The sequence below is a fragment of the Chaetomium fimeti genome (genome assembly GCF_033439085.1).
Source record: "Chaetomium fimeti strain CBS 168.71 chromosome Unknown B0H64scaffold_3, whole genome shotgun sequence".
NCBI classification, from domain to species: Eukaryota; Fungi; Ascomycota; class Sordariomycetes; order Sordariales; family Chaetomiaceae; genus Chaetomium; species Chaetomium fimeti.
The window spans coordinates 895685-908437 of NW_026944331.1; the positions used below are offsets into that span (position 1 = coordinate 895685).

The window sequence follows — 12753 nt, forward strand, 5'->3', positions numbered from 1 at the left end:
TCATTGCCCGTGAGGAGACCGAGCTCGACTCGGGAATCATACCTAGGTAATTCTGAATGACGGTGGCGTCGTTATCTCACATTCGTCAGCTTCGTTGATATCGAGATGCAAACTATTTAAAGTAGCGCGCCATTGTGGTTAAGCCACAGGGCTGTCACAGCCACCTCAACCATATCGGACGGTCCCCGCCTCCCCGATCGATCTCCATCCTCTGACTTGCGTGCGTGCTTGCGTCAGGAGGCGGCCAGGGCCTATCCACCCAGAATGGCATCAACTTGAAATATGTCCTCAACAAGGAAGCTTGATTTCTAACAACTGGGTAGTTGAGTTCGGGCGCCATGCACCACCATGCACATGCAAGCCATCGAGCTAACTGGTTCACGAACTTTAGTGTGGCTTTGGCTTGGCTGCAGTCACAGACAACCGGATCGCAGATCGCCTCGTTTCAACACTACTGTCGTCCCAAATTCTTCTGGTCTCACTGGGTCCTTGCGCAGCGGCCAAGACAACGATCAATAGTCACAGATGCCGGAACAGAACCAGTTGACTTCTCTGCATTTGTCCCCTGCCGAAAACGTCGGGGTCTATCAAGACATCTCCCTGCCAAGCTTATCGAGCTCCTCGCTGATAAATTGGCCCGCATTCACCAGCTCGCTGGCGCCGTAAATGACCCTCCTCGTTACCCGGTCCCCTGCCGCCGTGCGGGCCGCCCATTCCTGCAGGTTTCCATATTCATCCATAGACCCGCCTCCGACCATAAATACCATGGCCTCCGAGAACCCCTGTCTCCGTTGGCCGAAGCTGGCCCCGGTCCCGGCCGTTTGCGCGCCAAGAACCGAACCGGGAAGACCCCCCGGCGCTGTACCACCGCCCGCCCCCGCCCGCAGCGCCGACGGCTGAGGCATCGTCCCGCGCGCGTTCGCGCTGCGAGGGTCGAAGTAGAGATAGTTTTCCGTCTTGGCTATCGCTGACGAACTTGCCCCTGAGGGGTCCATGATCGATTCCGTAATCTTGGTCACGGTGAGGTCCTTGTCCGCGGGTAGGAAGTTCTTGATCCCGCCGAGGAGTGAGGCGACGTTGGATGTCAGCGCATTTGTCGGGACACCCGTCTCCTTGAGTCGGTCTGTCAGGCGGGTCGAGATGGCCGAGAAGCGGTTGAAGAGATCCGAGGACCCGGATTGTTGCTGATTTGCTGACGCTTGGCTGGTGACGGTGGTGAGTTGTGTCATTTTGGTCGTTGCTCGGACCCTAGAAAGCGATGATTAGTATCTACCTAGCCATCCGGATTGACGCGGGGGTACTCACTGTCGGATATACGCTAGGCTTGTCTTGTCGCACCCGGCTGCCTCCAGTGCCTCCTCGAACTGTGACCATTCTTGCCGCGAAACATCCTGTTCCGTGCTGAGGAACCAGATGACAAATAGACGTAGCTTGTCCCCCGGCTGGCCCTTGTCCTCCGTCTTGATCAGCTCGAGCATCTGCGCCTTGGTCTGCTTCATGACGGTCTCCTCTAGCTGGAAGTAGTTGTCTAGCTGGCGGTTCTGAATTTCTCCCAAGACGGCCGCAAGAATGTTCATGTGCATATCAAGTGTTGCCTTCCGTTCACGGAGTTCTGGGAGGAGAGTAATGGCCGCCTTCAGATGCTGCGCGCTGGCGCTCGTGTCATTTTGGAGATCGTCGAAATCGCTGACGCCCGTCTTCTTTGTAATCGCCTCCGCCTCCTCCTTGTACTTGGTGAGTTCGGCATCTGTTCATGGTGTCAGCACCGTAAAGTGGGTGATCATGTGGCTGTCGCCAGCCAACCCAAGCTCCTCTTACCGATATCTTCGGCGACCTGGGGGAATGGCAAGCACGCGTTTTTGGCCCAGAAGAAGTCATTGGCGACGAGGTCATATGTTTTCTTCGAGGTCCCTTTCGCTGGGTTGCTGGAATCGATAGGGGTCTCGATAGTGATGCGGTTCAACTCCGACTGTGGTCAAGATCAGCAACAATGATTCTCTATCCCAGAGCGGAGCGGGGCTCACCTTGAAAATGTCAAAACAAAGGCTCTGGTATGTCCAGGAATGAGAAAGCATGGGTATCAGATCAACGTTGCGGTCAAGGATTACGAGTACAGGTCTTGATGTGGGGGTCCCGCCGGCCGAAGGGGCGGACCGTGCCTGTGAAGAAAAGAGATTGTCCTTGGAGTTGAGGACGTGGTCGCGAAGCTTTCGGTCAAGTTTGGTTGCGATCATCTCGGCCGCAGCACCTCTCGGGCAGCGAATCTAGCGGACGGCGGTTAGCGCAAATCATATGGGGATAGAGGGGTTTTTGCCCATGGCATTGAACACACATACAATGGGTATCACTCCTACCACGCCGTTAGCCTTGTTAAAATACCCTATGTAATGGAGGTCAAGAACATACCGGAGGTCACCACAACGCTGAACAGCCCACTGACGATCCGGTCTACGACTCGGTCCAGCTCCTCATCTTTTGTCTTTGCGCTATTCAATGCCCAGTAGGTATGCTCCTTCTGCATCCCAAGACTAAACAGATCGGGCTCAGTGACGATGAAGTTGAGGTATTGGTCGTAAACTTGTGCGATTTGTTCCGAGGTGCCTGCGGTGGCTGTTTGCGCCGCAAAGTCCTCCAGCAGGGGTCGGGGTATCGAGGAGAGGAAGTTGAGATGGGCTGCGCTGTAAAGCCCTTTCTGGAGATCGTTCGTAATCGCTTGTAGGTTCGCGGGGGTTGGCTCGACCAGGTATATCGCTGGGACATCGGGGATGGCAGCTCTTTGGGAACCAATGTGCCTTTGACGGTCAGCAATATGCCCCTCGAAAGGAGCAAAGGTAGTGAGCTCACATGTGCATGGTGACACCCATCGACCTAAGGTCTGACACCTGGAGCACCGGGCTAATCACATCGCGACCAAGATCCTATCCGGAACCAAGTCAGCCCAGGGCCTGCCAATCGACGCTTCGTTCCCCAAATATGGACCGCGTGGTTGAGAGTCCGTAACGGAGTCGCACCGATGCCGGCGGGGTTGCTCACATCGAATACAAGAAGCTTCCAGACGGGAGTCCCATCCTTCGATATGGGCGCGGAGGGCGCCGATAAGCCATTGGAAGGGGTGTCGTCGTTCTCGCTTGGTTCGACAGAGTCGTTCAGGTTGAGGATCTTCTTGATAGAAACTACAGACGTGGGCCTAGTTAGTGGAAGGGCAAACGACGCGACGGCCAAGGAGATAGTTAGCGGCGCATACCAATCTGCTTGTCGCGCAGAGAATTCCCCCGCGCCGCCATGGTTGGCCTTCAGCAGCAGCAGCAGCGACAACAACAAGAACAACAACAACAATAAAAACCGTTGGCTGTTCTTGCTCTCGGGAGCTGCTGTTGGTCGTCCTCGACGCGCAAGCTTTGGAGGTGCGGTTCCCGTTTAGACGCGGTCGCTGGGCATTGGCTTCTCGCTTTCTCAGTTAAGGAGAGAGAGAGAGCGTAAATACGATGTGTTGTCACTCTCTTGGTGGAAATGGGATAATGCGCCCCTTCGTTGCTAAATGTTCCGTCTCGTCCTGAGAGTTTGGCCAAACCTGGAAGCTCCCCCACATGAATTCCATGGACGCAAAGGTGTCCATCGTGGGAGGTACGTACCGCTGAGACCACCACCACAGCACTGTTTAAGGCTTAGCGCCGAGTGTTGGAGCCTGCTATTGGCAGGTGACAATGGGCCTTCGCCACCTGCACGGACCACGCCCAAGCCCCCCGAACAAGCAGCAACAGCAGCAGCCAGCCCAGCCCTTTAATGAACTGCCGCGGCTGGCCCGCACATCCAGGCGCCAACTTTTCTCCTTCAACAACAGACCTCTGGTGGCACTGTTTCCATCCCAACCCTTTCCTCAACGCGCCTTTCCCGAATCATCACCCAGACCGCCTCACTGAGCTTAACACTCTCAGCGGCGGTATTCCCCTTGATTGCTCATCATTCGAGCCAGTGTATAGGCAGTTTGACCCGCGACGGGCGCTGAACACAGTTTGACTTGCCCAGGTCTCGCTCAGCCTAATCCTTCTCTGCGCACCCGCGCCTCCCTGTTCTCTGGTCAATTTACCCATCCAAACGCCGTGTCTAGATATACACGGGAGATGTTGTAAGGAATCCGTGAGCACCTTGTCGCCTTCGAGGGCCGCTGGCCCTGACCTGGCGTCACAACACGCGGCGAACGAGACTGTGTGGCCGGACGCGGGCACAATCAAAGGGTATGCATGAAACATCCGTCCCCATCTAAAATTCCTGACAGCGTTTTGTGTGTTCTTATCCTCCTATAAAATGCGTGTTCGGTCGAACAACCTGGGAGCCGCAGCATTCATCTGCGTGCCGAAGGGCTGGGAGAGCGGCAGCGGAACCTGGCTGGGGGTGTCCAGCCGGGCAAAGTCGCCATCAGCTGCACGTAACACTTGAGATCCTGTCACGAGGAGAGAAGTGCAGCCGGCCAGCATGGGGAGAGCAGCACAGCCAGCAGACAAACAGCCAAGTGAGAGCAGCCTGAAACGGCCAAAACGGCCACCACAGCTCCAAATGGAGGAGAGGGGGCCACCTCCATCTGCAGCCACTGGCAATAATACCCCAAATGCCAAAGCAGCCATCCGCCCATCGAAATCAACCTCATCCTTTTGAGATGGTTAATTGTTCCCAAAGACGCAATCTGTCGCAGGCGTTGGTAACTGCAGCGCAGGGCAGTGCCGCACTTGGTGGCGGGAGCTGCGGGGCGACGTGCGCGACACCAAGTCCCTGAATGGACTTCCAATGGATGGCGGTTCTGGCAAACCTCGGGGACCCTCGCAGACAGAACGACCACCACCAACCACCCAAGGACCATTCATCTTTCAACTTTTCCATCGAAAATGGCTTCAATCTTGCCGGAACTGATTGAAATTGGCAACCGAATTGAGGAGGAGCGCAACAAAGCGTCGGGGTGTTGTCTAAATGCATTCATCTCCCAAGGGTTTTCTCTGCTCAGTCATGGTGGGTGGTCTTGGCGGGCGGACGCAGATCACATCTCGGGCTTCAGACACCCACCACTGGCGAGGACCATGGCGCCATAACGACCACACCCAAGCCCAGGACCCCTTTTTTCGATTGAGCCCCAGCTTAAATCGAGGTCGAAATAAGGACGGAATTACTTTCAACGGCGAATTTCAATCGACAAACCCGCTCTCAGGCCCTGTTGGGGCCATGTTGCCGCTCGCTCTCACTCCGCCGCCTGCTGTCCGTCCTGCTGCTGGTTGCTCTCCCTGGTTGGGTCGCGGGCTGTCTGGAAATGGCTGTGTCTTGCTGCTTGCGTTTGCGTTGCGCTGCTGTCAGCGATTTGGTGGATTTCTCTGGCTAACCTTTGATCAGCTGCTACACTAGCCGAATTTGGCACACTGCCGCATCCCGCCCCACTTACGAAATCTCACAACCTGTGCCCAAGCGCCAGAGGACTCCTCCGGTTAATTACAAATCCCGACCTTAACCGATCGCCCACTTTTCTAACCGAAACAACCCGTTTCTTGCACACGCTAAGCTTCACGTATGTATTGAGCGGAGTGCATGCAGTTATCAGTAATTGACGGCCTTTAGATCAGAAGTGAATACCCCTTTCACACTCAGGTGTTGAGCCATGGATCAAAGCCATGGTCATGGCATCGGTGCCTGGGATCCGAATAGCTTTGCCGGCGAAGCGTGGGACCACCAGTTCAGCGCGTTCGACCAGGGCACCGGTGCCGAGAGCAACTACCCAAACCCGGACTTCCTCGACGGCGGTGCTATTAACCCCCAGTTGTCCGGAGCTGACAATCAGGGTGGTTTGTATCGTCCCTTCGAATACTATGGCCAGGGCGATGTCTGGCCGGACCACCCTCAAACCACAGCTGCACCATTCGCTCAAGACACCTCGCTGCCTCAAGGCTACTACGCGGAGCAGCGTCATCCAGCTGATGCCAATCAGACAATCGACAGCCGCTTCGCCCTTGATATCCAGCAAGGCAATGAGTTCCCATCCCAGCTTCACGGCAATGCCAACCAGCAGGTAAATCCCCACCACAACTTCAATCGGGGTGTGGCCACCCCACCAGGGCCGGCGCCGAACAGCTATCACCAAGGCCCAATTCCTCAGTGGCAAGACCAAGTGCCTACTGGGTATGGATCGGGTCCTCAGTTCGACAATCCTCTCAGTGCCGCCCAGTCATCTAACGTCTCTGCCCCGGTCTCTAATCCCTCACCATCCCCCTTCTTTTCTGGCCAAGGCGTGAGCGCGCCAACGGTCCCGGGGTATCAAACGGAGACGCGCCAACAGACTCCCGTGAATTCTCGACAGGTTCACCCGCAGTTCGCGGCACAGCTGAACGGACAGCCGCAACAACCTGCCCCCGCGCAGCCTCCTTCACGGAAGGCCACACCCCAGCAACTGCCTCAACAGTTTCAGCAGCAAATTCCCCAGCAGCAAATTCCCCAGCAGCAAATTCCCCAGCAACAAATTCCCCAGCAGGGAATGCCTCAACAGCAACCAACAAAACAACCAGCTCAGAGGCCCCTTCAGCAACCGGCTCAGCAGCAACCAGTTCAGCAACAGTCAGCTCAGAAGCCGATTCAGAAGCCCGTTCAACAACCGGGCCAACGGCCCGCCCTGCACCCTGCTGCCCAACCCGGCGCTGCTGGACAGCATGTTTTCCCTCAACAACCGCTCAGCAAACCTCCGCCGGCCCAGCAACCGCAAATACCTGAGGGCAATTCCGCCGCAGGTGTGAAGCGCGGCGCCACCGGAGAAGCGCAGGTCACCCCAGTTGTTGCGAAAAGAGCCAAGGTATCCGGCCCAGTAACTGCCAATCCCTCTCTTCCGCCGGTCCAGGATCAAGCCCAGAATGTACCCAGCCCCGTATGTAGCATCAACTACCAGGATGCCAGCCTTCTCTCAGCAGCTCGAGGTCGGCCAGGTGCGAGATGGGTAGGTGTGCCAAATCTTGTGGTCGGCTCCGCACCAGTGAAGCTTCAAAAGGGGACGCCGACGAAGCGATATGTGACCCTCTCGACGAAGGGCGGTCAGGATCCGTTGTTCTCCAAGATGTGGCGGGCTTGGACCCCAGCAGAGAGTCTTGGGAACCACGCCAGCACATATCAGAAGGCGACGAATGACTTGGATCGCCAGCAGGCTGATATCCGTCTTGACATCGAAATGAAGCGGGGGAAGACCGGTAAGTGTCGTGCTACTGACGTGAACGGAGTGGACTTGCTAACGCCTTCGCCTAGAAATTCCAGTCGATTGGTTTAAGAAGGGACTGAAAGATCGGTTGGGCAAGGAGGTACGTTGTGACCCTGACGTGATCGCACCGTCTAGAGCTTCGCTAACAGTGGTCTCCTTTAAGCCGCAGCGCGTTGACCCCCCCGCCGAGCCGCTTTGCTCTGGCATAAAAGCGGTTGAATACCTGCGCTTTCACCCAGCCCACCTCCGCAACCAGAAGGTGGCTGGAGATGCCTGTTCCGACTTTGCCGCGTTTCTCCAGTCCAAGGCTGCGAATCTTAAGTCTGCCCTGCAGGCGGCGGCTGAGAAGCCCAAGGGTAGCCAGGTCGAGCCCAAGGCGCGGACAGCCAAAGAACAACTGGAGCGCGCCGTCGAGGAGGGTCTTCGGGTCGAACCCGGTAATTTATTTGCGAAACTGAGCGGCAGCAACAAGATGGTCGCCATCTTAAACAACGTCCTTGTGAGGCTTATCAACGCGGGCGAAGCAAATTCATCCCTAGCCAAAGTCATTCTCCGTCTGTACACGCGGCTCACCAAGGTGACGTCGGATCAGTTGGAAATGTTGCAGATGGATAAGTTGAGAAAGAAGCTGGGCAAGGAGGGGGACGATGAGGCGAAAGCACTCATTGCTCAGGTGTATGACAATGCCAGACAGAACGATGATGATGGAAGTGAGAGCGAGAGTGACTCGCCTAGCGCGGAGTCAGGTGCTCGTGGGAAGAAAGCTCCCTCTGCGCAAACCCGGGTGCTCTCAAAACAGATGACTCCGGGAAGCGACCCGAAAAAGACGGCCACTTCTTCCATTTCAAAATCTGCCACCTCAGCCACCGACTCTCGAAAACTCTCATCCGCACCGTCATCAAAAACGATGACCGGCAGCTCCGACGCCAGCAAGGCCGCCGCCTCGAAGGCACCTCAAAAAGTGCTTTCTGGGACCAAACGGCCTCGCGAAGACGATCCTGCCGGTGCCGAGGTGCGCTCGTCCAAGAAGCCTGCGACAGATACGTCGGCCAGCGGTGTAAAAGCAACCCCATCGGCCGCAAAGCCGCCAACAGCCCCCGCCGGCAAAACTGTCAACTCAAAGCCCACCACGGCGCCAACGACTTCTGGGCCCGCGGCTCCTCAGACAAAACCGCGATCCGGCCTTTTGCTTCCTGGAAAGGTCCGCCCGGCAACCAAGCCTGTGTCTAAGACTGAACCCGCGAAGGCCGACGCACAAAAGAGTTTGGCCAAGGCAGAGTCGACACTCAAAGCTCCGACGGCAGCCGGCGTCACGAAGCTGGCCAAACCCAAGGCTGCCGACACGGCCAAACAGGCTCCCGCGTCGAAGTCGATCTTCTCTTCCTTGATGAAGGAAATCGTCGAAGAGAAGAAAATCAAGACGCCCATAGCCGACAAGAAAAAGGTGAACGCTCCCGACCCGAACGAGACACCCGCGGAGCGTGAACGTCGTCTTCACAAAGAGAGGCGCCGGAGCCTTCGAGTCGCCTTTAAGAGCGGCGACGCGCTGGTCGAGATTCGTGAGTTCACGCGCCACCCCGAGGAGATCGAGAGCGGCATGGCGCGCAACGTCAGGACCGACGGCCGCGACAAGAATAGCGAAGAGTCTCAAATGATGAAGCGCCTCCACGGCGGCCAGGGCATCAAAGCCCTAGAGGTTAACGACCGAGAGTGGGAGGAGCCGACCGTGGTGAACTTCGCCGCCACCATCCCCCAAGAGAAGAGGGAAAAGACCTACATCACCTGCGGCGGGCTCATGACTTTCGAGACCGAGGAGCAGAAGCTCACCAGGGAGCGGGAGTCGAAGGAGTTGATGGTCATTTATCACAACCGCGCCGACATACCGCCCAGCCCGAGATCGCCCCCCTACGAGCCGTCGCTTTCCGGGAGCAGCACGGTCCACGAGGCGCACTTGTCGCCCGAGACCCCCGAGTACGAGGAGATGATGCAGCGCAGTCGGGAGTGCAACAGATGGGGCCCTTATCATGCCTCTCGCGCAGCCAAGGACCGTCTCGATACCAAAGCCCGTCCGGACTATGCCGATTTCACCAAGACGCTCAAGTCTATCAACTCGATCGCTGACTCGTACAACGGGCAGGCTTCTCGCCAACCCGAGGTTCGCCCTCATCAGCCCGTTGCCCAAGCCGCTGTCAAGGACCCCCGGATGTGGTATGAGCCCACTGCGGTCGCCCGCCGTGATCAGCAGACTTACGAGCTTCTCTCGTCGGATCGGGCCAAGAACTGGCAGGACCCGGATCCGCATAATCGATTAATGCCCCGCAAGATGACGGAGGAAGAGTTAGCGAAGGATCCTAAGCTCCAGGGCGTGCTCGCAAATCTTCAGGCAATTGGCGCGTCTCTGAAAGCGAACCAGGCGGAAAAGCCCGCTCAGATCACGCCTGCCCCCGAGCCCACGCAGCAAAACGCTCCCCAACCTGTTACCACCACAGCAGAGGGTGCTCAGGCTGCTGCACCCGATTACTCGGCCGCCTGGGCTCAGTATTATGCTGCTCAGCAACAGCAGCAGCAGCAAGGCTGGTACGGCCAGCAGCAGAACCAGTACACTCAAGCTCCACAGGCCGCTCAGCAGCAGCCTACCGACCCGAACAACCAGTATGCGAGCATCCTTGCAGCCCTCGGTGTCCAACAACCGGCCGCCCAGCCTCAGTCGCAGCCTACCCCGGACCAGAACAACCAAATCCAGGCCGCACTCATGGCCCTCGCCGCTGGTAACCAAGGCCAGGCCGCGGCCCCGGCATCGGCCGACGCGCAGAACACCCAGTACCTACTAGACATGGTCAAGATGGCGACCAGTCAGAACCAGGGCCAGGCGCAAGCGCAACCCGCCCAGAACGCCTACCAGCAGTACTACGCCCAGGCTGCCCAGGGCTACGGCCAAGGCTACAACCAATCCCACCAGGAGCGCGAGACCTACGGGCAGGCGTACGGCGGTAGCGGCAGTGGTGGTGGTGGTGGTGGTGGTGGACAGGACCGTGACTGGGAGCGGGAGCGGGACGGCTACGGCCGTGACCGTGAACGCGGCGACCGCGACCGCGACTACCAGCGTGGCGGCAAGGGCCGCAACACCGGCGGCGCCGGCGGGGGTGGCAAGAACGATAACATCCCCGAGCACCTCCGCGGCATCAACCGCAACCTGATCGGCACCAAGGCGTGTGCGTTCTGGGCCAAGGGCCAGTGTGCCAAGGGGGATAAGTGCACTTTCCGCCATGACTAACTAACTGGGTTGGCGGTTGGGTTCAGCTTGGGTTGAAACATTCTTTTTCTTTTCTTTCTCACCTAGATTTGTTTCTCGTTACTGAGCGGGTCATGGGCGGGTTGGTAAACCTAGCATTTGGTGGCGTATGGGAGCGGTTTCGGCGCCTCTTCGTCCTCGTTTCTCGTCTTCTTTTTATTTTCTAGTTGCGGTTTTTTATACATGCATCCATTGCACCGTCCGTCACAGCCAGCATGGTTTGAGAGGGGGGGGATGGCCTGCTCTGGACTTGTCGGATCTATCCACTTTGCTCACACTACACCACACCAACCGATATCATATTTATTTTTAGTCATTACTTGCACGGCAACAAGCCGTGGGCATTTATGGAGTTCTTCCTCTTCTACTTTCCGTTTCAGGATGGGAAGAGAACATCATTGCCGTGGCGTACGGGGGGAGGGTTGGGAACACTCCGGTGACCGCGGGAGGTCATCTGTACTGTAAAATTACCATGTTATAACTTAGCCCAATTCACTGGCCATAAGTGCCGAGTACTAAAACCCCGAGTGCCTATGCCGATGTCGATGTCGATGCTATTGGGACACAATTACCAATAAGAGTGTTTAACAGGTAGTGACCCCAGTTAGCATACCGATAGTACATCTTCGTAGTCCCCAGTGCGTCCAATCTTGACAGTCCCGTCCCCCATAGCTACTAACCCCCACCAACCACCCAAGTAACGCACTCAGCCCTCGGCGTTGAGCTGCAAATCCCTCTCGATAGCCTCGCAAATGGACGGGACTGATGCCATGGCCCCTACGTAGAGAGGGTCAGCGCCATGGGTCGATTCCTCTCCGGCGGAAGAGTAGAAGGATTGATCTGTCATCAGTGGACCAAGGAAGAAGAGTGAGCACTGGTCTGGCCTGGCGGTCGCAGGAGTCCAGTCAAAACAAAAAAGGGGGGGGGGGGGGTTGGCCTACCGTCTGCAGTGAGGGGTGGTTAGCAGAGTGGTTGGGGAGCTGAGCTGGGGAGTGGTGTGGTTTGGGGGGTAAGCGACGTACCTCCGGTGTCGCCGCAGGCGAGTGTTCTGTTGAGTTGGGAGTTAGATGAGGTATTTGTCTTGTCAGGTCGGGGAGACGTACTTGCTGATGGGCTAGATTGGGAATTAGTTAGCTCTGTGAGCGCTGGGGGATCGCGGCCAGGGAGGAATGCTCACCGTGATAACCTTGAACCAGCCGATAATCGAGCGTGCTTCCCCGGCGGGGCCCGTTACCTCCTCCTTGACGCCCCAGTCGTCCGTGAGCACTCGAATCTGCTTTTCCGTGACGGGGTTTCTCCACATGGCCTGGTGCAGGAAGTAAGTGACATGCACCCCCGTGATCCCGAGGATGGTTAGAGGTTGTATATACCGAGTTCATGGCTGGCGCGACGAGGATGACCTTCTTCTTCATATCGATGCTGCTGTCGGTGTCCCAGGCGCGGATGACGGAAGTAAGGAGGTTGTCGGACATGCCGTGGACTACCTGTAGGAGTCAAGTCGGTCAGTAGGTGAGGCTTTTGTAGACGACTACGTCTGCGGTATGGTTTAGTACGGACCTTGGCTAGAGTATTTGCGCTGAGTGCTGTTTACTCGTCAGTCGACCTTCGCCGCTACATCGAAAGAGCGCTTGAGGAACTTCTATCCGGCTAACTTACGTGCCACCACCAGCATGTCGGCCCCTACCCAGATGTTCATCAGCAACCATCAAAGCACTCCCTCTATTTTAGGGACTACCACATACATCTCCTTAACCTAATAGGGGGCGCCATGTGGTCAGTCTGTATTCACCACTAGCATAGGCTCTGGAGGAGGGACAGGAACCAGACTCAATATGCAGGATACTAGCCCCCCGACGCCACGGCTGGGGCCCCCATTCGTCACGGTCCCGGTAGACGGCGTCGACATTGGGCAAGTGCAACAGCGAGGCCACAGTGGGCTGCTCGTCACTCTGCCCACCTAGGAAATGGGTGGCCGACTCGGTCAGGACGATGCGGATGGAGAGGGTGGGATGGTGCTCGGCAAGGGTTGCGACGATGACGGGGACTGTGCCGACGAGTTAGGAGAGGGATATATATGTGTAGGAATAATTAGCAGGTTCAAGCTTGCTCTTGATGGTTGCTACGGAACCCGACGCCCTGTGCATGAGAGTGTTTGGTGAGTTGCATGCATGCGAAGGATCATCACACAGGGAGGAGCGAGGAGCTGGGAGCGTACGCGAGAAGCAGGTGTTTCTTCCCATCGTTC

General features: G+C 57.1%; 3 protein-coding genes across 3 annotated transcripts; 1 reads left to right on the plus strand and 2 right to left on the minus strand.

Annotated features, from left to right (window-relative positions):
* Positions 1-463: 463 nt before the first annotated feature.
* Positions 464-3561, minus strand: B0H64DRAFT_111030 (Sec1-like protein). The gene is made up of 9 exons (XM_062797792.1): positions 3245-3561; positions 3034-3173; positions 2845-2918; positions 2407-2792; positions 2337-2350; positions 2025-2264; positions 1819-1969; positions 1306-1747; positions 464-1248 (listed from the first exon to the last, which is right to left on the minus strand). The coding sequence occupies exons 1-9, from the start codon at positions 3282-3284 to the stop codon at positions 588-590; spliced, it is 2148 nt and encodes a 715-aa protein (XP_062660362.1). The 5' UTR covers positions 3285-3561; the 3' UTR covers positions 464-587.
* Positions 3562-5638: 2077 nt separating this feature from the next.
* B0H64DRAFT_440347 (uncharacterized protein) lies at positions 5639-10490 on the plus strand (the record flags this gene model as incomplete). Its single annotated transcript, XM_062806481.1, has 3 exons — positions 5639-7208; positions 7264-7316; positions 7380-10490. The coding sequence occupies 3 exons, from the start codon at positions 5639-5641 to the stop codon at positions 10488-10490; spliced, it is 4734 nt and encodes a 1577-aa protein (XP_062660363.1).
* A 724-nt stretch (positions 10491-11214) lies between these two features.
* Positions 11215-12278, minus strand: B0H64DRAFT_440348 (flavoprotein; the record flags this gene model as incomplete). The annotated part of the gene is made up of 8 exons (XM_062806482.1): positions 11215-11285; positions 11531-11556; positions 11612-11622; positions 11686-11814; positions 11879-11992; positions 12066-12091; positions 12165-12188; positions 12251-12278. 8 exons carry the CDS (start codon positions 12276-12278, stop codon positions 11215-11217), a joined length of 429 nt encoding a protein of 142 aa, XP_062660364.1.
* Between the last annotated feature and the right edge of the window lie 475 nt (positions 12279-12753).

Excerpts from the sequence above, each read along its gene's own strand:
- B0H64DRAFT_111030 (XM_062797792.1), bottom strand. The coding sequence starts at position 3,284 with ATGGCGGCGCGGGGGAATTCTCTGCGCGACAAGCAGATTG. Across the intron at positions 3,174-3,244 it reads TCTGCGCGACAAGCAGATTG|TTTCTATCAAGAAGATCCTC; the intron begins GTATGCGCCGCT and ends CCACGTCTGTAG. Across the intron at positions 2,919-3,033 it reads GGAAGCTTCTTGTATTCGAT|GATCTTGGTCGCGATGTGAT; the intron begins GTGAGCAACCCC and ends GGTTCCGGATAG.